We start from the raw sequence: 27,895 nt of genomic DNA on the forward strand, positions 1-27,895 counted from the left end.
TTAAAAGTCAGCTACTAGAAATTTATTTTTTTGCATTAAAAATAAGGGGGTTAATAGATAAAGAGACATGTGGATGGATAGATAGTAAATGAAGAAGTTTGCTAAGATGTTCAAGTTGAAATTTAGGTGATGGCTATACTGATGCTCACTGTAAAATTTTTTCAACATTGCTGTTTGCAAACTTTCATAAAGAATGTTGAAAAGGAAAAGTACCTGAGCATATTCATGCCCTCAACAGAGTTTAGGTTCAATCTTCTATATTTCCTGCATCTTTAGAGTTGATGATTAGGTGATTAGCAGGGAGATAGTCAAGAAAGTTCTTTATAATATACTGATTATGCAATACTTATTCCTTAATTTGTATACTTTATATTTGGCATCATTTCCAACCAGTATAATTGTGTACTCACTTGGTTAATCAAAAGTTTGGCAATTAGAACCTTTGGCTCTATCCTATTCCTTCAGCCTGCGCTCTCAAAACTGGTTCCAAGGGGTTGAATACAGTCAGACCTTGAGGGCAATTCCTGGGTCTTAGTTGTTGCAACAAGAGGAATCATTTTCTCGATTGTGACTAATAAGCGTCTCATTTGGGTAAAGTCTGTCATCCTGTCATTTTAAAAATGATTCACTACCTCTCCTTCTTGTGTTTCTGTGTGACTCTAAGGCTTCTCTTGCTTTTGGTGGGTCTAGGATGGGAGGAACCCTCACCATAATAACAATAACCAGCATCAGATGGGATGGGAGTTCCTGGCTTGTGAAACTATTCCATTTGCCTTGCCTCATTTGATTGTTCTGACTATGCTGTGATAGATGTAGGCCAGGTAATATTATGAACCACACCTGTTTTACCCTTTGAAGTATGAAGTGTATACATGACCTGGCCAATTTCATGTTAGAGTATTAAATTAAAGAGCTGAAATAAGAATCTAGGTTCCAGATTACTAATGCAGTCACCCTTACTTACTGCCTAACTGAAAACACATGCAATTTCTCAGAGGTAAATTTCACCAGGAGTTCAGCTTTAAAGGAAATAGGATTCAGGTAAGGCCACATAAAGACAGCCACAGGGAAGGTGAATTTTCCTTGGGTTGCAATCATGCTAAGTCATCACAAAATCCCCAATCCATGTCTTTATCCTGTTCTTCCATGTTTGATGCAGTTAAAGGTTAAATCTCAGCTTGACTACTTCCAAGTGAAACTTGTCTGAGCTGAGTACTCTTTTAAGATTGGTGAGTAGAAGTAAGTCAACAGGAACTCTTTCCAGGTGGCCACTGGGCCTTTCATGGGCCCCTCCCACCTTCCCCTTCTTAGGTACGTGATCTTGCTGAGGTAGAAATGCTTATTTCATTAGCTTCTGGGAAGCTATTAGAGATATTCCAGAAACACCAACTGCCATGCCTTCTAATGCCACTTAATTCCCCATTACTTTGAGTTTTCTGGCATGGAAATTAATGAGCATTGACTATGGAGTCAGACATCTCTGGATCTGAAACTCTACTCCACCACTTTCTACCTTGTGACATCAGGCAAGTTGCTTGGCCTCCCTAGGCCCCAACTTTTTCTTCTATAAAATAAGATTAATTATAGGACTGTGTCATGGGACCATTAGGAGAGTTAAATAAAATAATGCCAATGAGGGGTACAGTTCAGTACTAAGTGGCTGGTAGATACTCCTAAGTGTTGGTAATAATTTTAATAATTCAGAGTTAGAATATGGAAGTGCTTTTCCTATGTTAGAAAAAATTTACCTTTCTACATAGTAAGAAAGAATTATATTTATCTACATCTCTTCTTTCCTTCCTCCCTCTTTCCTTCGTTCTTTCCTTCAGTACATCTTTACTGATTCTGCAGGCTAGGGTGGAATAAAAATTATTAAGGAATCACAAATGAATGTAAAATTATACCTGTAGTAATTGCTATAGAGCATATAGAGAAGCTTCCCTGGGGTGTTCAGGTGAGTGACAGCTAACCAGATGAGAAGGGAGATTGACGGAGAGGTTTAGACACTGGGTTCAGGAGCAAAGATCCTGTTGCAGAAGAAATTGTGAGGACTCAAAAGAAGCCATTGGGGCTGCAGCAGAGAGAGCACGTGCCAGAATGTTATAAGGTGGGGCAAGGTACACGGGGAAGGGCCAGTGCAGGCAAAGTCTGTAGGCATTTTTCCAAGTTGTTCTTTATTCAAAGAGCCATGGGAATCAATTGAAGTGTTTTGGGTAGGACTGTATTATAACAACTAGGAGTCATTAGAAACCTATGGTATGAAGGGCAGAATGGAATGTCCTGCTGGCTGGATCATCTAACTTCCAATTCAGTGCTCAGAGATAGGGTAAACTGTCAAAGTAACAGGCCTCAGTTCTTCTCTTCTGAGAAATTTATTGAACAAGTAATATAAATATAGTCATGCGTCTCCCCAGATGCAAACACCAGTCATAGCAGGGTGAGATAGAGAAATCAATTGGGAGATTGAATTCAGGAAAAATACTATTTTCCCCATTGTTTTTCTTTTTTTATTGTTTAAAGTATTATAAATAGTAGTACATATGTCTCCTCTCCTCCTCTCCCCCCCCCCCCCCCCCGCAATTGACCTTCCCCCAGCCTCCCCTGTACCCCTGGCACATATGTCTTGGGTCCATTGGTTATTGGTTATGCTTATATGCATACATACAAGTCCTTCACTTGATCTCTTACCTACCCTCACTCCCCTTATTGACTAGTACTAGTAAGTTAAAATATATTCCATTAATGGTTCTTACCTAGCACCGTTTTTTGAACTATTGTGAGAGCTGGGAGAGTGACAGAGAGGTTCAGTACTAGTATAGTGTGTCTTTGCTTTTGCTCATACATTCATGGGGGTGGGGTGGGGTGGAGAGCAGCTTACAGATGACCTTGGCTATAGGGAGAGAAAGCAAATGGCATGACCTTCATTCAGCTTTCACGTTTCCCTTACATAATCTGTCTAAATCTCCCAGATTTGTTCAGTTTCACAGTAACTAACTCCATTTGGGGAATTGCAACATGGGCTAGTTTCCACCTTGAGGAAGGAGTGTTTTGAGGTAGTTAAGTGTGTCCAGGGAGAGGTCTGGTTGCTATTTCTAGTGACTAGGAGAACAAATCGTGCTTGAACATCTCTGGGAGTTGGATAGAGAAAGAAACCACTGTGCTCCACTCCCACTTGCAACCCTGATTTCAGGCAGACGGAATCTTCTGTAGACTCACCGGCAGGAGGATTTTTGGCTCTTATCAGATCCACCCAGCGCTTATATTATGAAGAATTATGAAGTTAACAAAACTTTTCTCCCTTTTCATTCCCTACCCAACTTCCCAATGGAATATTATTAGTATTTAAATGTTCATTTCTCACAGACAACCCATTCTCATGTCTTAGCTTTGGCATGCATGGATTAGCCTTAGGACATGTGAGTGTTTTAATGTATGTTCCTTTATTGCCCCTCTGTGGCCCCTGCTCCCTCTGCTTCAACCCCAGTGGTTTCTTTCAAGTCTCCACACTTATTTTTGTTTTCTTTCCTGCCACAGGGTCTTTGCTTCACAACCCAGCGATTAAATTAAGAAAAAAATAAACAAATACCCCCCCCCCCAATATTTTGCAGAGTTTGGAAGAAGGAGATGAAATGCTTCCTGGTAGAATGTCAGACAACAGATAAACCCCTGATGCTGAGGATGGAGGTCATGCCATTTGTTTTCCCCTCCCCCCCCCTGCTGACAGATCATGTGTAAACTGCCCCTCCCTCCGGGAATAGATGAGCAAAAGCACAGACATATTAAACATCATTATACTGGCTACTGAGAGTGTTGACTCATCCTTCTATATTGAAACTCTCACGTCCTAAGACATGCTTCAGCAGGATATTATGTAACCAATGAAAAATGCCTTACATTTTTCTATAAACTAGCCTGTGGTCTAGTTTATAGAAAACATATCCCTCTCTTGAAGTAGTAATAAGGTTTGGCAGTTCTGTTTGGCAGGTAGAGATTAGGCAAACAAATCTTATAATCAGTTAGAGTCTATTCTTACTTTACCAATTGCTGTTGGGATTAAATGTAGGAAGCACTTTTAAAAAATGTTATAACTTGGAAACAAATATATACCAATTACACATGTGCAGTACAATAATGGAAATCTGAAGTGAGTATTTAAATATTTAGAGATTTTTAATGTTAATTATACTCAACATTTAAAGAAAAAGAAGTTCAAGTGTTTAAAAAAGAAATAAGCAAAAAAATTGTGCTTCACCAGGAACTTCTTAAATGTACGATTCTCTTCATAGAGCAATTGCCCTGTTTTTCAAAAAGTACTCTATGTGAAGTCTCTCCTTGACCCTCCTCTGTTTATGTCCACATTGTCAGTGAGACTTTTACCTGGCTCCTATACTTAACGCCCAGCGACTGCAATGATTTGAGTAAGGCCTGTTGGTAGGACTAAGTTAAAGATCTTTTGGAAAAAATAATAACATTGGACTTCATTTCCCATTTGACACTCTGGTAAAAGCCATCTTGTGTTTTCTCTGCTTCTTATTTGCAGAGGAAACCTTCAGAGAAAGAGTTATCATGTATCCTTGGAGTTCACACTCCTGGCACAATCCGGTATGCCAATGGCACTGACAGGTAAAGTGGGAAGGTCTTACACAGTCACCAGCCTCCTTGAAAGATGCAGTTGCGTGCACATTAAGGCTGGCACCTGCATCATGTTTCGTAGTATGCATCCATCCAGAGGGCTGCGGATTTCTTCAAGGACCTGTGGGAGAAGTGAATAAGATTATCAGGACGTGAAACTCTAAGAGATTCTACAAGATAAAGCATGCAACTGTATAACAATCCATCCAATATACACCTACCCATCTTATTTAATAATGTGAAAGATACTTTTCTAGGCTCTGGGGATGCAACAGTGCATAAGAGAAAGGTGGGTCCTATCCACGTGGTTTTTGGTCTAGTGGGAGACACAAATTAAAGAATTTATTACCCAATATGTTATTTAGTCATGATTATGACACAAGTCATGAGTGAAGAGAGCCAGTGAGCATGTGAATGAATCATAGGCTGAGGAGAAAAAGGCACTTGAGATGAGCCTTGAAAATCGACAAGGGCATGTTGGAAGAACATTTTAGGCAGAATAAAAGGTGACAACGGAAGTGAAATGGCAAGGGCAGGGGGTTATGTAACAGATAAGGGGGCCAGGTAACTGGAGGGCAGAGAGGGAGGAGAGGGATAGAGTCTAACACTGGAGCACTAGGCAGGGATCAAATCAGAATAGGACTGGCCTTGTTGGCTTCTTTCAAGATACTGTTGTGGTTTTATTTGCTTGTCCCCTCCACCCCCCAATCCTTAAAGGAAGTTATTAAACCCAGATCTCTGGCTGTTAGTCTCATCAGCACAATGCTTTATAGGGAACTGAATGCTTCAGGATGGGTATGAATTTTCAGTTCCCCCAGGGCTTGCCATTCTTGGTCAGTTACCCATGGGATCAGTCTATAGGGGATTAGTCATCCCTATCCAATTCACACATTTGTGTCCTGCTGGACCCTGCAAGTATGTCCTGCTGGACCCTGCAAGTATCTTTGTTTGCAACCCTGGACCAGAATCTTTGAGAGTCCCTCCCACCACTTAAGCTGTCAAGCATGCAAAGCCTCTATAGGGGACACAAAGGCAAATAATACATAGCCCTGGTTTTAAGAAGCTTAAACTTTAAAAAAAAATTTTCTAGTTTTTTATTGTTTAAAGTATTAAATATATATCCTTTTTTCTCCCCATTGACCTCCCCCCAGCCTCCTCTATCCCCTGTCACATGCCTTCTTCCCCCCCACCCCCCCAAAAAAGCTTAAACTTTTGTAGAAAGGCATTTCTACTAAGTACCTAGAAGGCAGAAGGTACATGGTAAAATAATAACAATAATAATAATAATAATAATTATTATTATTATTATCAGGTCTGCAGTTGATGCTATTCATGTCTATGCCCTGCATACAGGAGCCCCTTAATAAATGGTTCTTGGGTGAATGAATCACAACCCAGTGAATAGTCTGGGGACCTGAAGAAAAATGAGGGTTGAGTTGAGGAGACTCTGTTATTACCTGACAATATCTCCAAATGCTTTCAGTATGGGCTTATTCACATACTGCAATCCATGCTTGGCACACAGGGACCTCACCAGAGGTGCCACCTTCTGATAATTATGGCGGGGCATAGTGGGAAACAGACTAGGGAAACAGAAACAGGAGATACAAAACTTAGACCTACAGAGCATGCGGAAAGAGGTTTCTTTCCTCATTACTAAATAAAATTATGTCGGCAATGCAGACCCAATCTTGACTTTGCACAATACTGCTGCAGAAAGTTAAAAAAACACACAAAAAAAACCTCTTAGCAAACACTCTTATCTATCTTTTAACCTTCTGTGAGCCCTGTAGTTGGCAATGTTTGGGAGGAGCTAAGAAAATAAATATTAGCACCATAAAAAATGTTTATAGTTGGCAGCTCAAATGAAAGTATAGATTTAAAAAAAAATCATTCTAAATTATCTAGATAGCTGGAGATATTCACCTTCCATCTCTGTCTATCTGTCTGTCTCTCTATCCATCTAACTCTTGCAGGATGGATAAGTAAGTTCTATTAAAGGCATGTGGGGAAAAGTTCTTAGATAGGAATAAGAGTGAGGAAAGATGGGCTTTCAACCAAGGCTTTTACTAATCAGCCAGCTGACTTTCTTGGGTTTTTATCTCCTCTTTGGTAAAATATAAATAATAATTATGTCTTGTTTTGGTGGGATTTTAAAGAACTAACATGAAGGAAAGGATTAAAAAAAATCCTATGAAGAGGTATAAGATCTCTTCCTTCACTGTCATAGAAATGGCTTCAATAAAGAGATTGTGGAAAGTCTCTGCTGAAACTGGTTTGGCTCAGTGGATAGAGCATCAGCCTGAGGACTAAAAGGTCCCAGGTTCAATTCTGGTCAAGGGCATGTACCTTGGTTGTGAGCACATCCCCAATAGGGGTTGTGCAGGAGGCAGCTGATGGATGTTTCTCTCTCATCGATGTTTCTAACTCTCTCTCTCCCTTCCTCTCTGTAAAAAATCAGTAAAATATATTTAGAAAGAAAGAAAGAAAGAAAGAAAGAAAGAAAGAAAGAAAGAAAGAAAGTCTCTCCCCAGAATATTCTGGGGAGATTAACTCAAAGGATTATCATTTACTCTTTCTTTACGGCATGTTTGCCTAACTGACCCTGGTAATGTATTTCCAGATGCCATTTGGAAATTGCAGCAGAGACTGGATTTCATTGTTGATTATTTTGTAACCTCAGCTCTAAAAATACAGATACAGATATTTAAATTACATTACAGGTATTTAAATTAAATTACAATTACTTTTCAACACAACTTGGTTACTCAGGTGTCATGATTTTTCTTGGGTTTTGCCAACAAACCGAATGCAAAGAAAACATCAATTTCTAAATCCATGGGTAATCTGGAAACCAAATCACTGTTAGTTTCTAAGATTCCACTCTATTTACTCACTATTCTTATACCTCCTTTTCTTTTTCTTCTTCTTTACTCTCAATATTAGTAGAAAGATAGCAATTATGGTTCATTTTTCCCCTCTGAGATCCCAACCCTATGGCTCTGCTCTGGACTGTTTGGGGGCTATTATAAGTCAGAGCCCCTCCCCTGGTCATGGGTTGTTTCTATTACTCACTGGTGCTCGATTTGGAAGTTCAGGTGCCCAGTGAACCAGTCATTGAAAAAGGACTGTTCAACATTACAGGTGGCCAAGACCTGCAAGAAATAGTTTACATTAGATAGAAATAAGGTCAAATGTCAAACAGAGAAAATGTTTAATTCCCCTCTCCCCCAGGCAATCATTCAATAAGTGCTCATTGATTACCTCCTTTGTGTAAGAAACTATGAGGAATAAAAGATATAGGTGGTCCCAGGTAAATAAATAGCTTATAATTTAAAACATAAATAAGACATTTTGTTAAGAAGTATATATAAGGCAATAGATATGAAAAAGTGCATAGAATCTGAGGGAGCTAAGTCACCATCAGCTCTTGGATACAAAAGACTAAGGCGTCACCAATGAGGACCTTGGCAGATAAAAGTGAGAATAGAGGAGTTTGGTAGAGATTGTAGGGGTTAGAATCCATTTCCATAGAATGGAATCGAAGGGCTTCTCAATGGGGAATAAGGCATTCAAGGATTTTAACCAAGAGTTCTGTGCATAGAAGTACATTCAGTGTAAATATTTTCCTTTGTAATCTAATGTATTTTATTTTATACATTGAAAAGTATCATCATGAGGAGTTTGTAGGCTTCTTCAGACTGCAAAGATTAAGATCCTTTGTGAATGTTATTTTATTCAATACCTTTCTAAAGTTTAATTCCAGTTGAGTTGACATTTTGAATATTATTTTTGTGGTTGTTCTATGTCAGCATTTCTCAAAGCATTCTTCAGAAAAATCTTGGGGTTCCCTAGGACTTTTTTTCAGGGGATCTGCAAGGTCAAAATGATTTTTGTAATACTTCTAAGACTTTTTTTTTTTTTTTTTCTTTTCATTCTCATTCTCTCGTGCTTGTACAGTAGATTTTCTCAGAGGATACTAATATAGGATGGTACCATCACTCTGATGTGTTGCTTTGATTCTTATATTACTTAATAATGAATTCATAGATGTTTGAAAGTGTTTTAATTTCAACTATAGTAAATATCCATGAATATTTATAACCGATATAAACATAAGCTCTTTCAGGTTCCCAGTGACTTTTAAGAATGTCAAGTGGTTCTGTAACAAAAAAATATGAGAACCACTACTTGATGCCCTATGGAAGGTCTACTGAACTTGGAAGTGAGTTTGGGAAGGAAGTAGAATTATGACTGGGTTCTCCAGTCAATTGTGGCTCAGCAAGTGGAAGGCCAAGGAGATAGGACTATTTTGCGCTGGTTAAAACTCTGAATCTTCCCACATGCTTGGAGAGCATGTTGTGTCTCCTTACTGAGTCTCTCTACTTATACAAAGAAATGAGGTGCATTCCAGTGTCCTTTTGGGTGTTAAATTTATTCTGTAATTAAAAGGCTGTTTCATGTGGTCAGAAATTTTTTCTATAAAGTATCAAACTGCAGATATTTTAATTCTCTGTCAAAACTACTTAATTCTGCTGTTGTAGCATGAAAACATTCATAGATAATTTAAAAATGTATGAACATGGTCGTGTTCTAAGATAATTTTTTTTTTATAGAAATAGAAAGTGGGTCAGATTTGGCCCTTGAACTGTAGTTCACCAACCCTTGGTTTAGAGCAAAGGCCCTGAAATCAAACTGCCTGTGTTTAAAAGCTGTTTGTACCACCTATTAACTATGTGATCTTATGCAAGTTACTCAACTTCTCCATTCCTCAATTTTATCATTTGCAATGCGGGAGTAATCACAGCACCTATCTCATGTGGTTAGATGCACAGTAGTTGACAGTGCTTGGTTTCTGGCAAGCACTGGATAAGAATGAATTTATATTATTGGAGGTAACCAGACTCTAAATCATTATGCTTTGAAGGATCCTTTCCCAGGAACTTAATGAAGTTTACTACCTGAGTACTGAGCCAGTCTCTGTTCTCCTCTCTGCTCATTTTCATTGGTATGTGGCTCATCTGCGTAACACATGCAATCCAGGGACTTTCAAGAAACCTTTTGGAGAATAAAAGGAGGAATTGATGACTCCTTGAGGTGTTACAGTCCCAATCACTGAGCTTACAAAATTGCTGACAGAGTTGGCTGAGTATTGGAGGAAGTAAGAGTGACTTCAAGGTTCCTGTAAAATAGTGGCCATTTATTTTCCTCTTTAAATCTAGAAAGAACACACTAGATATTTGGTCACAAGATCTACTTTACTGCCTAATGTGCAGAAGCAGTGCCCCAAAGTTTGCTGTAGCATTGGTGCAAGGATAAAAAAACAAACAAACGTAACTTAAGGGCATACAGGGCCTGAGCTTTGTCATCAGATAGATCTGGGTTCAAGTTTTGGTTTGGTATTGCCATTGAACCTTACAAACGCGGTAGTCTTGGGCAAGTGATTTAATCTCTCTGAGCTCCAGCTTCCTTAGAAGAAAATAAGATGGTACTATCTACAATACAGGATCATGTGAGGATTTCAGCAAATAAGAGAATGCCTATTAAGCCTTTAGCAAAGTGCCTAATACAGAGTAGATATTATTATCTTTATTATTATGTAGGACTTAGAATAATAAAGTAAAATAATGAGGGGGGATTTGAAGAGTGCTATTCAATGAGAAGTCATTTTGGTTTTGGGAAAAGTCCTCATCATAAAAATAAGTTTTAAAAATTTATTTTCTTCCGTTATCTTTGGAAGGATTATGATGTCCAATTTTAAAAGATTTTGGGGTCAGGTGAAATAGTTAATTGGGAATTAAGCAAGTGGAAACAAAAAGAAGATTGGGTCAATATTTTTTTTTTAAAGAGCACTTCTTACTCAAATATTTCAACTGTTTTTTTCTTCACAGTTACAGAGAATAGGGCAAGGTGCCATAATCTTATGCTAATCACAAATGGATTAGCATAAGGAAGATAAGAGAATTATCTAGGGAATAAGCAGATATTCTTGCTTTCTTACTTGACCAAATATATGAGCAATATTGTTCCGAAGATTCCATAGAAAGGACCAAATGCGATGAAATATCGGATGTAAAAACTGCTGACCCAGACAATGTCCTGCGAAGAAAAGTGTTGAAAATTAGATGCTCTGAACACAATCTCACTTCTCCTTCATTGGGGTAGGGTCTCTTCATGTACTGGCTAAATCTTATGTCTCACAATTCAAAGAAGCTCTATCTGAAAGAGACTAAGCAATTTCATTTCCCATTTTCTACTTGATTTAGCTTCAGAGAATGAGTTGTTACTCACCTTCCAATATCTTCTGAGGTACATCACTTGCATGGATTGCAGGTTGAAATATACAGGCATGAGGAGGGGAAGCGCAACTGGAAAACAACAACAATAACAAAAAACATGTTGAATAAATGAGTAGAATGTGTCCTCAGTGCAAGTCAACAGGGCTCTATCTCCTTAACATGCCACCTGCAATGTTGCCTCTGAGAAGGGTAGCAAGCTTGAGATCCCCAAAATGGGATTTTTGATTATATGAAGCTGAACCAGGAATTTGGTTCAAGCTTCCTCAAGAACACTATGGAAGCACTCAAGATTTGAATCATTCTTGCTGGAGGCATCCTAAAAGAGCTTTTACTGTGAGTTTTCAAGTTATCTTAAGGTCTATGAAAACCTTCCATCTTTCACAATCCTTAGGCTAGGGCCTGGTCACAATATGTGAAGGCAGAAATAAAGAAGTTGTACTCCTTTACCGGCTAAAGAATCATTTACCTGCCTTTCCCCCAGGATCAGTGAGGCCAGAGCACAAACAAGTCTAATGGAGAACCTTTGGGTTTTGACAGACTCTCTCCTTGACCACACTTGAGTCAGGTCCTCTGAGTTCTCTTCCAAACTAGGCTTGTGCCCACCTGCAAACTCTCAGCACAAATGACTTCATCCATTCCACATACTAAGAAACTTGAACAAATACTAGCATGGTTTCTTACAGCTCAGGGCCACAACCCTGGGATGCCTTTCTTAGAGCATTTATGTTAGAAATCTTACAACTGTAAATGCTTTCTCTGTCCCACTGAGATTTATCTTCAGTGACCCAGAAATGGCTTCCTTCAGGATCTGAGAATCATCCGCTTGAAATATAATCACGAAGAAGGTTAGGACCCTGTCTCCCAGTTGCTGTGGGAGGGTAGGAGCCAAACTTCCATAAGCACCAGTAGCAGACACAGACGGCCTAATCACATTGACCAATTTCTCACCCCCTCTGTGTCTTTCAGTAATATCCATTAGCATGCCCCCATGTTTTAAAAGTGCCCCACTTTTTTGTTCTAGCAGAGTTGAGTTCAGTTTACATTGAAGCCCACTCCCTTACTGCAATAGCTTGAGTAAAATATGTCTTGCCATCTCTAACAAATACCTTGCTCTGTTTCCCTTTGACAGTTTTAGTATGGTTCATTTGTACCTGAGATGCTAAGTTGGCATTTGAAGGGAAAGGACACAATGAAATAGCCACTGTGGGCAGTGTGGTTTGGGAGGGGAGATTCTGCAGTGATTCATTCATCACAGCATTCATTCATTTTTCATAAGCTAAGGGCATATTGCTGCATGAAAGATGGGAATAATTCAGAAAATAAATTCTTATGTGAACACACATCTAGCTAGGTTGGAGGTTAGCTACCTTTCAAAATAGGGCACCTATGACCTCTTCCTTCTTTTTGGTCATGTAAAAGAAAGAGCAGGTGATTACTATAGGATGGGCTGCAGGATTCCAGCAGTGGAAGGGGCAACAGTGGAATTAAATCCCTATGTCTCCAAAAAAATTGGACCACAGGCCATCTGTTCAGGCATGTTACACATGACCACAGGCAGCAGATATTTGGGAAAATCAGATAATCTGCAACAGAGCTTCTTAGCTTTGGACCTGTTGGAATTTTGGGCCAAATAACTCTTTGTTGTTAGGGGCTGTCCTGTGTATTGTGGGATGTTTAATAGCATCCCTGGCTTGTACCTCCCAGATCCAGTGCTATCTCTCCCCTTCTGCTGTGATAACCAAAAATGCCTGTAAAAATTGTCAAATGTCCCACTAAGAGCAATATTGCTCCTGGTTAAGAACCCTGATCTACAGAAAATGTTTGTATCCTTCCCTGATTTTTGTTTATTTCCCAAATATTTTAGATGAACATTTTGGGATTCCAAGGAACCTTTTTATGGTGTTGATTTTGGTTAGGATTAAAGCATTTGGCTTCTGATGATCTTTATTAGTATCAGCATTATTTAGCTAACCTGTTTTCTTTGTAATTCTCACCCAAGGAGTGAGGAAATGCTTCCCATTGTTTTTTAGAGAGAGTGGAAGGAAGGGGGAGACACAGAGAGGAAAGAGAGAAACATTGATGTTAAAGAGACATATTCATTGGTTGCCTCCCACAAATGCCCTGACTGAGGGTAGGGATTGAACCTGTAACCCAGGTACTTGCCCTTGACTAGGAATTGAACCCAAGACCCTTAGGTGCCCAGGCCAATGCTCCAACCACTGAGAACACTGTTCAGAGCTACCTTATTTTCTTTTAAGTATGGACCCACATCCCATATTTCTATCATCTATCTATATCTATCTATCTATCTATCTATCTATCTATCTATCTATCTATTATCTATCTATCATCTATCTATCTTCTATTTATCTGTATATCTACCTATCATCTAGCACCTATCTATCATCTATCTTCTATCTTCTACAACCCTATGTAAGCCATGGAAACAGCCAGCTTTCTTTCACACAGAAGCTGTATAAGTGGCTTTTGTTCCCGGGTCTCTACTTTTTCTGACATCATACTGTCAATGCTTAGGCATTCTTTTCCTATTTCTCTTCCCTTCCTACCCAAATGCCACTATGCCTTTCTTCTTGTAGGTGTTTAGTCTTTCCACAATTAGAGTCCTAGATTCAAGATTCCTTGACTTGGCATCCTGTCTTTCATCCTTCTCAGAGCATTTCCTTCCCTACACAATATCCAGAGTGATGAAATGCCTATTAAAGATTCCTATTTGCTTCTCCATTTTTCCTTTTTCAGTTTTCCACCCCTGTAAGTCTGAAAGAAGGCATTCTGCTTCTCTCAGTTATAAGACAACATGGGCTGGTCTCTCTGTGAGAGCATTCCAGTCATGTCTTCTGGCTTGACTACTGCTTGATTCATGGAAATGGAATGATAAGGAATTTGACTTCAAGGAGACTCACCCATGTAGAAGTAAAGGTGCTGCTTTTCATAGTCAATGTATTTGATTTTCTTCTTGCCATACTGAATGGAGAGAGAATAAAACTTAAATAAGAGATAATATTTCTGGCCTTTACACTCGAGGAAATCTGTGTGTTTGTGTCTAAAATCTCTATGGATAGAGCTATCTGATCAGAGTTTATTGGTTGTTGAACTTAAGGCATTAGAAGAAGCAAAAGTGGAGTGGGGGGAAATATTGTGGCATCTTTTTGCCTTAATTAAATATGAGCAATTCTTGTATAGATGGTTTATTCCATTTGACTACTGTATGTGGATTGTGATCATTTAAATTTTTTTTTATTGGCATAGAAGCCATTTTGAGATTTTTTGGTCCTTCTGTGGAGTGGTGATTGAAAAGGCACATTTCTGATGAATTTTTAAAAATCTTTTTTATATTTTATTGATTTTTTACAGAGAGGAAGAGAGAGAGATAGAGCATTAGAAACATTGATCAGCTACCTCCTGCACACCTCCCACTAGGGATGTGCCTGTAACTAAGGTACATGCCCTTGACCAAAATCAAACCTGGAACCTTTTAGTCTACAGGCCTACGCTCTACCCACTGAGCAAAACTGGTCAGGGCTAATGAGTTTTTCTCTCTTCCTTAACAATAGTGTTTATAATTCTGCTTGAAGCTCAGTCTCTATCTACATTCATTCAATAGATATCTATTAATGGTCATGTGATAAAAGATATAGGCTTGGCCTCTCCTATCTGTTCCATCTTTTCTCATTTGTGTTCTGATTATGGATCTCATGCTGTAATTTACTATTTGTAAAGCACAGTGATATTATATATATCAGTACTGGAAATTTGATTTATTTTCTAGGGGGTTCCTTCATTCATTTAATTTGTTCTCAGTGCATGAAGACAGAAAATATCTTCATGAGGAGAAATAAAATTATTGGTTATATCTCCAATAACTAGCAGGCACTCAATAAATGTTTAATTGAATGAATGAATGGCAATTCACATCCCACTCTATATTTTATCTGTATATTCACTCAGTTATGGGAAAAGTTTGACTCTTGCTTTTCTCATTCTTTTAATACTTTCCCACCTACATATAGATTTCTTCTCTTATTTAGAGAATAAGTCTGATCTTTCTCGTATTATTATAAATAAAAAGAAATATCATGGTGATGAGATAATAATAGCTATTTGCAGTTACTCTCAAACTTCCAAATACTTAAGTGGTGGGAAAATGAAAAAGGAAATACATGAGGAATGCTTGAAAGTTAGCAAACCTAGGAGGAAGGCTGGTTTTTGAGTATCATTCCCAAAGAAGAATGCTAAATCTTGCAGGTGCATAGGAATTGGAGCATAGAAGATTTAATTAATGCTTATTGAAATGAATGTTTGAAGAACGTGATAGAAATATTGACAATAAAATGTGAGAAAGCAAATATTCTAGACTCATCAGAACTATTTTTGATGTGAAACAACTGAATTTTTTACTATAAATAATTTTAAGTAACGTTTTATGCAGTAGCTTTGAAACTATGTTATATAGATCCCTAAGATTCTAGGGATATGTCCCAAGAGCAACTGTAAAACTTGTAGAGGTGGCCCTGATAATTTGTAAAGCTTAAGAGAAGCCCCTTCTGAAGGTCAAGCTGCTTCATGAACTTCAGTGATACAAATCTCTCTTTGTCAGGGGGGATAATGATAAGTCAAATGTCACAATTTTAGTGATGAGCATGGAGTTCACAGACATTAGAGAGGTCCAATTTGTTTGTGGAGCCACGGTCAAAAGCAACTGATTCACAATCACAGCCATGAATTTTGTTTTTCAAAATATAAGCAAGAGGATTTGTTTCCTAATTCAGATGGAAAAGAGGGTACTACAAGGCCCAGGCAGCAACTGACAAAGCTAGATTCTTATTTTTATAAAACTTCAGAAAAGTCCTAGGAGAAGATAGCAGATTCTTTCTAAGGACTCAACTCCCAGGATCTATGTCCTTAGACCTCCTCTATTGAATGAAGACTTCTAAGAAACTTGCTGATTATCCTTTACATGATGACATTAAATTGAGGTTTGAAAAAAAAATCAACAATTGAGAAATTCTGGAGTTGACTTTTCCTTTCCTTTTTCTATATTTTAAGAAATATAAATTAGAGGTGTGTGTGTGGGGGTGTCTCTAAGTGTCTTAAAAAACATTTGGGCTGTGGTTCATGTGTAAATGTACCAAAATAAACATGAACTAAAAAGAATAGCATTGTTTGAGCTAGAATTAGTTGAAATAATTAGAGATTTAGATGTTTGTGCTTTAGTGCTTATTGAATGTATTGATCTCTGTTTCTCTGAGTGAATGTCTCCATATTCTTGGAGAGTCATTGCTGACCTCACTTCACCTAGTTTTATTGCCTAATTTTAGCATATGTTGCCTGAAAGCTAGTGACAGGAAGTGGGCAGGTATCTACTTGTCATCAGGATTGCTCAAAAACGGTGACATGAGTTATATTTCTTACACTAGGAGATTGTACTGAATAGCTTTTAAGGACATAGAGTCATGCACTCCACATCTCTCAGTTTTACAATCCCAGGTTCAGTTATTTAAAATCTATATCCTGAACTTAAAAAGAGAGATGTTCTCGTGTCACGTGTGAATTTGGAAGCTCTAGCTTGATCTTTCCAAAACAAGGCAATAGGCCTACCTAAGAACCTATTCTAGGAACTTCTAGAAACTACGTCTAGGAACTTCTGTTGGCGAGGGCTTCTAAACGTACCTTGAGAGGTTGCAAATCTCCAACCAGGAAAAGTGGACCCACATCAATATCTGGGTCTTTTGGGTAAATGTTTGGTTTTATGTGATGTTGGAAGTGTCGGTGATTCCACCATTTTACTGACAGGCCCTGAGGAGAAGAGAGGGTTCATTAGTGGTGGCAAGATTTCTCTTTTGAAATGCCCTTCAGGATTAGAGTTTTTTTACATGCATCTCCAAAGTCAAAACAAGACATTTGAGCTTCTCAAATTTGCTCCCCACTGCTGGGTCACAGAATGATTCATTGATTCATTCAGGGGCTCTCAAAGCCTACAAATAAATAGTCATCTGAGTCATAAATTCAAGCTCAAACAACATGTGATGATGAAAAATCATAAGAACTGATGAAATGAAATAATTTCCTATCTTTCTATTTTGAGTCTCATTTAAAAAAAAAAAAATCTGGCTCTAGGTGGTTTGGCTCAATGGATACAGCACCCGCCTGCAGACTGAAGGGTCTTGGGCTCAATTCTGGTCAAAGGGAGTTACTTTGGTTGAAGGCTCCTCCCTGGTTGGGGTTTGTGTAGAAGGCAACCAATCAATGTGTTTCTCTCACATACCTATTTCTCTCTGTCTTTCCATCGCTCTTCCTCTCTCTCTCTCTCTCTCTCTCTCTCTCTCTCTCTCTCTCTCTCTCTCTCTCTCTTTCTCTCTCTCTCTCAAAAAAAAGGGAAAAATATCCTTGGGTGAGTATTAAAAAACATAAAAAATAATTCTGGATGTAGGTGGGGCAGAGAGTGTTTTTTTCTATTTAAAAAACAAAAACAAAAACAAAAGGTCATTTGCCTCTCTCAGCATAACCATTATGGCTTGTCGCAGTTTAGGTTCTTACAAGGGTATTTCTTGGATCACATGATCTCACACATTTAGAGGAAATAATGAACAACATAAACTGATGAACAAAAACAAACCCAGAGAAAGAGAAGCAGCGATCAGACTCTCAAACCTGAGAGGGAAAGTAGGAGAGGGTGGGGGTAAGGGGAAGAGATCAACCAAAGGACTTGTGTGCATGCATATGGGCCTAGCCAGTGGCCATGGACAACAGGGGGGTGGGAGCATATGTAGGGAGGGGTTTGGGATGGGAATGGGGGATGAGGACAATTATATGATACCATAATCAATAAAAAAAGAAAATATCAGCTTTAAGACTTTAATTAGTTGTTGAGGAAAAGAATGGCCCTAGGAATCCTACTTCAATGAGTATTTCAAAGCATATGGATTTGAAGTGATCTCCTAGGGGAGCTTGGCTCAGATCATTCCATGTCTAGGCTTCAATGCTCTCATATAAAAATAAATGAGAACAAAAATATTTTAGCTGATGTCAAGCTTGAATCATCCCTGATTAGGTTGCTTGTGATTTTATCTCTTTGAATTAAAGTCTGAAGGTTTTAGCAGAGCAAAGGAATTAGAGGCATATCAACCTAGTTTCATATAGTAGATGTATAAATATTACTGTGTGGTTTGGGCAAATTACCTGCTCTCCTTAAGGCTCAATTTCATTTCCAGTAAAAATAGTATGATAATATTTACCTCCATGAGTCATTTGGGGAGATATGAGAAGTTTTATGCAAAATGTTGGCATATTGAGATATTTAATTTCCCCTCCTTTCTCCTATTGTGTTAATCATTCACAGAAGAATAAACAACAGTAGGTTTTTATTGTGTATTTGACGTCTCTCAATAACTGGCCAATACATGGTTTAGCTCTTAACTATCCAGTACAGTAGCCATAGCCATATGTGGCTATTGAATATTTGAAATGTGACCAAATTAAGATGGATTGTAAGTATATAATACATACTCAATTTTGAAGACTCAAGATAAAAAAGAAATATAACTATCTTAATAATTTGTAGGCTGATTACCTATTGAAATGATGATATTTGAATACACAGAGAAATAAAATTATTTTTTAACATGTGGCTATTAGAACATTTAAAGTGACTTACCAGATGCACACTATCCATCTATGGTACAAGAGATGGCTTTGTTTGAAAAATCTGTTAGCATTGACTTCCCATAGTCTTCATTGCAGTTTTCTCTTAGCAACCCAAGCCCTCAATCATCAGGAGCAGTATTCTCTTCTCACTTCTAACATTCCCTGATGTCCTTTCAGTGGAATCTCTCTTCAGTCCAGCGCTCTCTCCTGAATCTCATGCTTGAATGGGAGATCACTTTTAACATTTTCTTTGGATGTCCCATGACTTCTCAAACTCAACATGAAGTCATCGGTTTCTATTCCCCCTTTTGGATCTCCAATGGACTCTGCATTTCTCCTATTAAATTGTACACCACACACTCACTCTTACAATTGTGTACTCACTCATTTATTCACCCACTCATTATGTACTTTGAAGTATGTCCCATGTATCAGATACTGAAGTAGGCAGTATTTAGAATATAAAGATAGACATGATTAGATGGGATTCCCACATTTATAAAACATATAATTTATTAAGAGCAGGAGACAACTAAACAAGGACACTGTGATAAGCAATAGTTCTCTTTTTCAATTAAATCTTCTGATAACCAATATCTTGGCCTCATCTACCAGCTTACTGTACCCTTCATCCAACAACTATCTATGGAAATATGTAATATGATAGACAGGGTTTGATTCACGAAGGTCAGAGAGCGTCTGCTCAAGGTTGTGGAACTTAGAACAGTGGTCAGAATGGTGTGGGTGTGATCTAAAGCAGCTGGCTCCTCCCTGGCTCCTCTGTCTGGAAGCTACAATTTCTGAAGATAAGGGAGAGAGTGATCCCTGGGGAAGTAAGGATTATCAACTTTGCTCAAAACAGGCTACTGGGCACCAGTACAGGAATCACCCTAAGTCATTCTTTCTTTTCACTTTATGTCCTTTCTTAGGGTAGTAGCCAGGGTTTGAACTGAAACCATCCCGAATCTAAAGTCCTGCTACTAGGTGTGTGCCCTTGACCAATTTCATCAACTGTAAAATGGATGAGGTTACCGGAAGGATTACAGGAAATACCATGCTTGACAATCTTGCCCCCAAAATGTTTTAGGATGTAGTCACAGAAACAATATAAGTCAGATTTTCAAGGAAGGTTTTCATTTCAACTATTCTGCTTCTTTATCTCTATAATAATACTTGATTCTTATAGTTTGCAAAATATGCATATGGGTGTGAGGGGTAAAAATATGCTACAGGGAGTCCATTTTGATTTTCACATTGCATGGAAGTCCAAAATGTATGCAGACATTTCATGGTTTATTTTCAGAAACACTATTTTCTTATACAAGCATGGCAAAGAGCAGAATGTATATATTTTTGCACAGCTGGTGAATGAAAATTCCAAATTATCTCAATATCTGTGCCTTTTCCAGGTGGGAGGAGGGTAAATTAATGTGAAATCAAGCTTTGAAATTTAAAGTTGTTGTACATGTACAAAGCGGGATGTTTGCTGTTTATAGGATAATTTTCTTTGATACCCCCCTCCTCTTCCCAGCCCACTTTTCTTCCCCACAGGTAACTCTCTCCTGTGCATATTGAAGCCTATATTAGTTTTGCTCATAAATCACTAGTTTTGCCTGTGTGCACTTGATTTGCTTTTATTTACTTTTAAAAGCTTTATTGTTGAAAGTATTACAGATGTCTCCCTTTCCCCCCATTGATCCTTTCTAGACCACTTTAATTTGCTTTTAGAGCCATTTACCATTTATTTACTCTGGTCATGAGTCATCAAGATTATATCCAAAACTATTTCTGGAGACACAATTTATAGCAAGAGAGCTGTGTACAAATTTGGATCAATGGGAAAGCAATAGTTTTTGAAAAAAATACCAGCAAGGGTGGAGTTGATTGAAATATTCCATTCACTGGCATTAAATCAATTTTCAATTATCTCCAGAGCACATGAGTCTCATTTTTCCTCTGACTTCCTCAGAGACTGAGAGGGTACACTACCTGAATCCCACAATACTATATAAAGAACCACTTCTGCTTTATTTCTGTGTTAAAGATTTCTAAGTGAATCCCAAACACTTCATCTAACACTAGTGGATAAAGAGGCAAATAGTGTACTTACAGGAATTTTCTCATTAAACTTGTTACATAAAATGACAATATATTATTCATTCTAACCATGTGGAGGAACAGATATTGCTGACCTTAATCCTGACTCAAGTCTCTGATATTTTATGATATTTAAGCCTCATTTTGCCCAACTGGAAACAGGGTAGGATTAGATGGTGATTCTAACCAAGTATCTTCCAATTCAATATGAAATCACTTCAGTAAGAAAAAACAAGTAGGCTCTGAAGCAGGGCTTATGAGTTTTTCCTATGAGGGCCTGGCTTGAATGGAAGGATTCGGCTTAGTGAAAGGCTCAGAGGCATTTCCTATCCTCCTGGGCCAGAGCACATAGTCATCAAATCCTAGAATGTCATAGAAAAGCAGAAAACAAATTTATCTCCTAATATTACAGATGATAACACTTGAGGGCCAGAGATAGAAAGTGACTCCCTGAAGGTCACACAGTGAATTTTATCAGATTCAGGACTAAGAGCCATTCTTAGCAGTCCTTGGTTGGCTTCATTCATTCATTCATTCATTCATTCATTAACAAGTAATTAATCCATCCATTCATCCATCCATCCATCCATCCATCCATCCATCCACCCACCCACCCACCCACTCATTCAACAACTGCTCATTGAAGAACTATGTGCTGGACACTTTTGCTGGGTGCTGCATTGCAATGATTCGTAGGACACTGTGCCTGCCCTTCTGGAGCGTATGTTAGTGGGGATAAGACCAACTGCTATCATGGGCACCTGCTTTTCCAGCAGTCTGGGTTTTGCAACCTTCAGCTCTTGGCCAAAGCCATCTGAACATCCTTGCCCACTCTTCCTCTTTCTCTTCACTTTTATCTATTCTTCTGCACTGTTTCCTTTATTTCTTCACAGCCACACCCTTTCGGGACTATTCAGGCTTGCTGGATTCCCCTAGCTTCCCAGCAGTAAATGCGCAGAGCCCTCCTAAGAATATTCCTATTCACGAATTTATAGGACATATCTTCATTTTTAAAGGCACAACACTTCTTCTGTGAGGAGTTCCTTAACTGGGTGCCAGGGATGGGTCAAAAAGCTTACTTGGGTAAGAAAAAATGTTAGAGCTTCTTAAATAAAAAATAAATCCTTATAAAAACTTAAAATTCTATTTTCAGCATGTATATTATAATGTAATCTTACATATTTGCATATATGCATAGTATCTACATTGCTAGTATATTTACATTTACTTTCAGGGTGTGCACAAACATTTTTTATTCATCTGAGTGCACAAGCAAATTTGGAAGCCACTGCCTTAGGAAATGACCTTTGAGAATTTCCTCATACTCCCTGAACGTCCTGTACCTTGAGATGACACATCACAAATCTGTGCATCAGGTGGTTCCACTTGGACTTCTTAAATATGGAAAGATGACCGGTGTCATGCTGCAAAAATGAACTCTGGGCCTGGAAGAGATAAAGTTGTTAGAGGAGCTGAGACGGGAAGAAGAAATTAACAAATGAGTCCACTAGTTGGTTCAGGGGCCCTTTTGAGAAAAGTGGGAGATTTTGTCTGATCTCAAGGCAAATGAACTTTCTATTTCCCACACATAGCACATTCTTTCCCACCTCTGTGCCTTTGTGCAGGTGGTTTCCTCAGCCTAGAATGCTCTCTTTGCCACCACGGTCAAAATCTTCCAGTGTGGAGTAGAAAGAGCATAGCCTTTGGAATCAGGAAGATTTGAGTTCTAAACCGTTCTTCACCAGTTTTGAGCTGCAGGATTCTTGGCAAGTTATCAATAACTCTGAAACTCATCCGTCATCTGATAAGTAGGGATAATAACACTACTCTTTCAGCTGTTGTGCAACATAAATACATGTGAAGTTCCTGGCTAAAGTTTAATTCTTTTCTTGCTTCTAAAGTCACTTTTCAAGGAACCATGTAATGTGGCGTTCAAGAAAAAAGTTAACATAAAATATTCTGGAATTAACATTGGCGTTAATTCCCCATAAAACCTTCCCCATTTGTCCTTTTCAGAAATAAATTCCTCTTTCTGCTCCAACAGTACTGCTTGTCCTTCTCTTTGGCATCAGTGTCATTTGGTCATGTAATATGTTTAGATACTTAAATGGCAATCTTCTTCTTCACTGGGTGGTTCATTTCTGAGGGCAGGGACCAGGTGCATTTCCCTTTGTGTCCAAAGCACAGTGTTGTGCTCACAGAAGGCTATGTTCAGAGATTCATACTTTACTCAGCAAAGATTTATTGAGTCTACATGCCAGGTGTTGGTTGTCATTTATGGCAGAATCTACATGTTCTTATTCTCATACTAGAGGCCCAGTGCATGGATTCGTGCACCAGTAAGGTCCTTCAGTTTGGCCTGTAGGGATCTGGCCAAAACTGGCTCTCTGACATCCCCTGAAGGGTCCCGGATTGAGATGGTTCTTGGGGTGATGGCACCACTGAATGAGGCTCCCTCCTCTCTGGTTCTGGGTGCATCACCCAAGAACTTCAGCTGCCAAGTCACAGCAGCTTGGCAGCACCTGTGTTGAGTGTCTTCCCCCTGGTGACTAGTGCACATCATAGCTATCAGTCAGATGGTCAAACGGCTGGTGGGCTGGTCACTTAGGCTTATATATATTTAGATAAGATGTAGTCTCTGCTCTTGAAGTATTCATGGTCTATGCATTGATAAATGCTGGTTGGTTAATGAATGAAAGATAAAGATGAATGTGATGTGACTGAAAACTGAACTTGTGTGGACAAAAATGGGTAAAGAGTAGCAACTGTCATAAATTAAATATTTGCATTATGCCAGTTATTGTGCTAGGTGTTGTTCACATTAACTTGATTAGCCCTCCTCAGAAGATTTTAAAAAAATGTTATCCCCCATATTACAGGCAAGAGAACTTGATAATCTGCTGGGTCAGACACCAATGAATAACTTTCCAAGACATATCCAGCAGCAGCTGACACCAATCTAAAGAGAGAAGAAGACATTCTGAGCCTTTCCTCAAAGCTATTGCCTGGGTTTAGAATACCTGCTTACCTGAGAAATTGTGAGAAGAAAGGAAATACATATTGTAATAGGCCAGCCATTGCCAAAATGCCACAGCATTAGCCAAGCCAGGGCTTCCAAAATCAAGATCTGGATGAGGTGAAGGGAAAAGAACCCCAGGCTGGCACTGAACATGTTCATAGCCTCTAATGTCCTCCGCAGTTCTCGGAAATCTTCCACCAACCGGGCCTGTGAAATATTCAAGGAGGAAATTAGTTCTTTCAGGAGAAAGAAAGCTCAAATGATCATGATTACTAATATATTTTATTAACTTATTAATACCTTAATTTTATAAATAGAAATTTATTAGTATTAATACATTTAATAGGGCAGAATTAAAAAAAAAATGAGAAAAAAAATCCTTTGAAAAGTGTTATGATAATTTTTTTTCCCTCTAGAAAAGAGAAAAATGAGTAGTGGTTTGTCAACTATCCTCAAGCTGCATGGAACTTAGAATTAATGTATTTTTTTTGAGGGGTGGTGGTGGTCAGTAAAGATATATTATATAAAAGTCAGCCCGGTCAGTGTGGCTCAGTGGTTGAATGTCATCCTATGAACCAGGAGGTCATTGTTCAATTCCCCATCAGGGCACAGTTGGGGGGTCGATCCCCAGTGGGGGGCATACAAGAGGCAGCTGATCAATGATTCTCATCATGCTTCTATCTCTCCCTCTCCCTTCTTCTTTGAAATCATATACAGAAGTCTAACAGTTGTTTTTGAAACCATCAGTATTATTTCAGGTGTTGACTGATTTCTGGTTATGCTTTGCAGAACTTTGTTGTCCATATGGATCTATGTTACCATAGATACTGGTACAGTTTACAAGTTATTTTTACAGTTTTAAAAAAGGTATTTTTGTTGTTGACAGTATTACAGTTATCCCCCATTTCTGCCCCTTTGTTCCCCTCCTGACCCTGGCCCCCCTCAGGCCTTCACCTCACTGTTGTCTGTCCATAGGTTATGTTTATATGCATATAAATTCTTTTTTTATGCATATAAATTTGTTAATTTCATCCCTTCTTCCCTCTGAGATCTGTCAGTCTGTTACATTGCCAGTTGTTTATAGGTTCAAATGGCTGTTTCATAGAAGATTATGAAGATAAACAAACATAGATCACTTAGATTAACTCAATGGATAAATTCCCTATGAGCTGATCAATAGATCTCCAGAAATAAGACAGATCTCTAGTGGCATTAGAGTGTTGCTTGTTGGAAAGGTCCAGGTTATGTGCACATGCAACGGGTAAATGTGCATGTGTGTGTATGTACAATGCTAGTCACCATTGTCACATCATAATAGACTAGAGAGCCAGTGCAAATCCTGGGCAGAAATATCTTTTAACTTAATGACTATTATGGTGTTGAAACCAGGCCTGTTGGGAAAGTGACAAGAGTATAAGCAAGAACCATATTGTTCAGATGTAAGAAAGGAAGAAATTTGAAATAAAAAAGAGCTAAGAACATAATTCTATTTTAAAAATTCATTGATGCAACATGGATCTTATGCCTGGGAAAAGTCTGGATGGGCTCATTGATCAGGCCCTCATCAACCCTGGAATCTGGAGGCCATAGATAATTTTAATATGTCATCTCTAGAGTGCCTCATGTTTTCCAACCTATTTATTTACAGAGACAGGGTTACCAAAGCCCTGAAGAGTGATTGGTCTGAAACCAACAGCAAGTCAGTGAGAGGCTGGATTTGAACTTATGTTTCCTGACACCCAGTTTTGTGCTTAAACACTAATTGTCTACATATATATCTAGGTAAATACAAGAAAATCATTCATTGTCTAAAAGAGTGTTGATCTCTAGGAGTGACCCTAAATTTTCTTTAGTTTTATATCCTATTGTATCTTCACATAGATGCACTAAAGAAAATTGATGGTAGATCGTTACCTCCTTATAGCTCTTAGCCATTAGTGGGAGTTTTTTTTCCTTATAGAATATTTTTGGGAAAAACAAGCTTTGCATCATCTTCCTCTTTTAACCTTGGGCCTTCTGCCCTAAGTGATATTGACTTCATAATAATGATAACATCTAAAATTTATTGAGCATTTACTGTTTTCCAGACACTGATCTGAGCATTTAAATGTCTTTAACTCTTTCTATATTATCCCAATAACTCTGATGATGTTGGTTCTATTATTGCCATTTTACAGAGCGAGAAGCTGAGCTGCAGAGATTTTGGTAACTGGCCTAAACTCATACAAATTATGGTAGGGATAGGTTGTGATTCCAAGCTGTCTACCCTCAGAGCCCACCCTTCTCAACACAGAGCCATGCTTCTTGACACACACAGCATTATGGGATGCACATGGATCAAAGGGGTGAGCTTAAGTGTTTGTCTCAGATCTACACATAACTGTTCTATATCCTCAGATTCTCCCTGGACCTCTGTGAGTTTGATTCCTCATTTCTTAAAGTGGAAATATAATCCTTATTCTATCTGCCTCACAGTGATAGATGGGGTCAGCACTTTGTAGAAATTATTTCCAAAGAATTATAAAATGTAAGGTGTCTATTATCTGAAATCCCTTTAAGCTTTCTGTAAAATCATCCTGGTGAGTTTTTAATCTTATAGAGACCCTGTCCTTTGGAAGACAATGTTCAGGTAGCCAAAGTATTGGAGAAAGAAAGAGTGATGTCTTTCCTTGGGAATCCCTAATGAATAGAGGTCAGAAAAGAGTGACTTGGAATCTCGGTTCAAAACACCAGCTATGAGACTTTCATAAAGGATTTATTTTCCCTGGACTATCATTCCCCCAAATCTCACAAGGGCAGTAGTTAGAATATGGTCACATCTTTGATTCAACAGCTATTTATGTAGTTTCTACTATATGTCTGATCCTGCCCAGATGTGTACTGAGGACATAGGGATAAGCCAAATAGACACAATCTCTTCTCTCATGGAACACAGTGTATCAGGGAGCATAGACATAGACATTAAACTGATAATTACAAGCAGTCACTGACAAAAATTATATGTATAAATTACCTGGCATGAGTAGGTGTTTAGAGACATGGAATTACTCCTTGGCATAGGACCAAAAATTCTATTCCTTTGTTTCACAGAGGTTTCAGAGTTCTGAGTGGGAGGAGAACATTGTTTGGAAATTATGTGGCATCCACTTACTCACACTACTGCAGGTCCACCCAGGCATGATGGTTGGGTGCTCAGAGAAAATGATAAGTTGAACCTGAAATATACCTTGGCCCCATCCCTCCACATATTCTTGAGGCCTGAGACATCACTCACGTTTTTGTTTCTTTCCTGGCTGGGTTCCTCTGGGGCAAGCTCTCCAATGAGTAGTGGCTTAAGGTACAATCGTGCAATGTCAAGCTCCAGGTGCATAGCTCTGAAGACATCCTGGAAACCAGAGGGAATTGTTAGAGGCTCATGCTTATATACAGATTAGTCCCCTTCCTGACCTCACTCTGTGCCCATCCAGAGAACCAGTACATACTCTGTTGTAGAGAATTTGCTTCCTGGTTGATGCTTCAAGTGGACTGAGCAAAATTACCCTTGGAAATACTCTTTGAAAGCTGGAGATCCACCTACTGAATGCACTGATTCACTAGACAAGTCCAATGCATTGTAGATTATCCCCAAGAATTGGAAGATACCTCTGTTTATTTTATTGAGAACCAGAAGAAATAGTGGCTTGAGTTTATGGGCCATCAAAAATCTTTCAAGTCCAACATCACACTTAGGGTTGAACACTAGCTAAGGCATGCAGCAATCAAGACTGGCTATGCAGATCTTGTCTTCCATCCAAGTCTGCCTCTAGGTTCTTATTTAAGGACCAGAGCAATGGGGTTCTTGAGTTGTTATTTAAAAGCAAAAACCACAAAGTTGATAATGGTTGTTTAAGAAAAATATGGAAGAGAGTATGGGAGTATAGCTTTTGTGCTCTGGGTTATCTGGAGTAGCACAGTCTTGGCTAAGTTTGTCACTGATCCTAAAAACACGAGGCAGTGTCTGCAGGGGCTTGTGGCAGCCAGGCACAGAATCGAGTTTATCAATTCTACTTTTCCATCCCTGGCTAAGTAAAGATTTCAAATGGCTATGAGAAGCAGCAGTGGTTCCTATATCATGCTTATATTTGGAAGTGAGAGACATCCTCTTCCTTTGGGGATTTAAACAGTTTTAGAGGGAGGTTGATTTTCT

The 27,895-nt window shown here is 38.6% G+C and overlaps 1 protein-coding gene across 1 annotated transcript in view; it reads right to left on the reverse strand.

The window, feature by feature from the left end:
• Positions 1 to 4,661: 4,661 nt before the first annotated feature.
• The window catches only part of LOC311628003 (fatty acid desaturase 2-like protein FADS2B), a gene marked incomplete at its 5' end in the record, with an annotated part of 29,534 nt that continues 6,300 nt past the window's right edge, over positions 4,662 to 27,895 (reverse strand). The window contains 11 exons of the mRNA XM_084894863.1: positions 4,662 to 4,753; positions 6,090 to 6,215; positions 7,708 to 7,787; positions 9,594 to 9,690; positions 10,634 to 10,731; positions 10,924 to 11,000; positions 13,853 to 13,913; positions 16,620 to 16,745; positions 22,034 to 22,135; positions 23,719 to 23,916; positions 26,984 to 27,094. Of these exons, the coding sequence (XP_084750989.1) occupies positions 4,702 to 4,753; positions 6,090 to 6,215; positions 7,708 to 7,787; positions 9,594 to 9,690; positions 10,634 to 10,731; positions 10,924 to 11,000; positions 13,853 to 13,913; positions 16,620 to 16,745; positions 22,034 to 22,135; positions 23,719 to 23,916; positions 26,984 to 27,094 (1,128 nt within the window). The 3' untranslated portion in view covers positions 4,662 to 4,701. The remainder of the gene's footprint in view (positions 4,754 to 6,089; positions 6,216 to 7,707; positions 7,788 to 9,593; positions 9,691 to 10,633; positions 10,732 to 10,923; positions 11,001 to 13,852; positions 13,914 to 16,619; positions 16,746 to 22,033; positions 22,136 to 23,718; positions 23,917 to 26,983; positions 27,095 to 27,895) is intronic.

Source organism: Pipistrellus hanaki (assembly GCF_964339955.1).
Source record: "Pipistrellus hanaki genome assembly, chromosome: 9".
Lineage (NCBI taxonomy): Eukaryota > Metazoa > Chordata > Mammalia > Chiroptera > Vespertilionidae > Pipistrellus > Pipistrellus hanaki.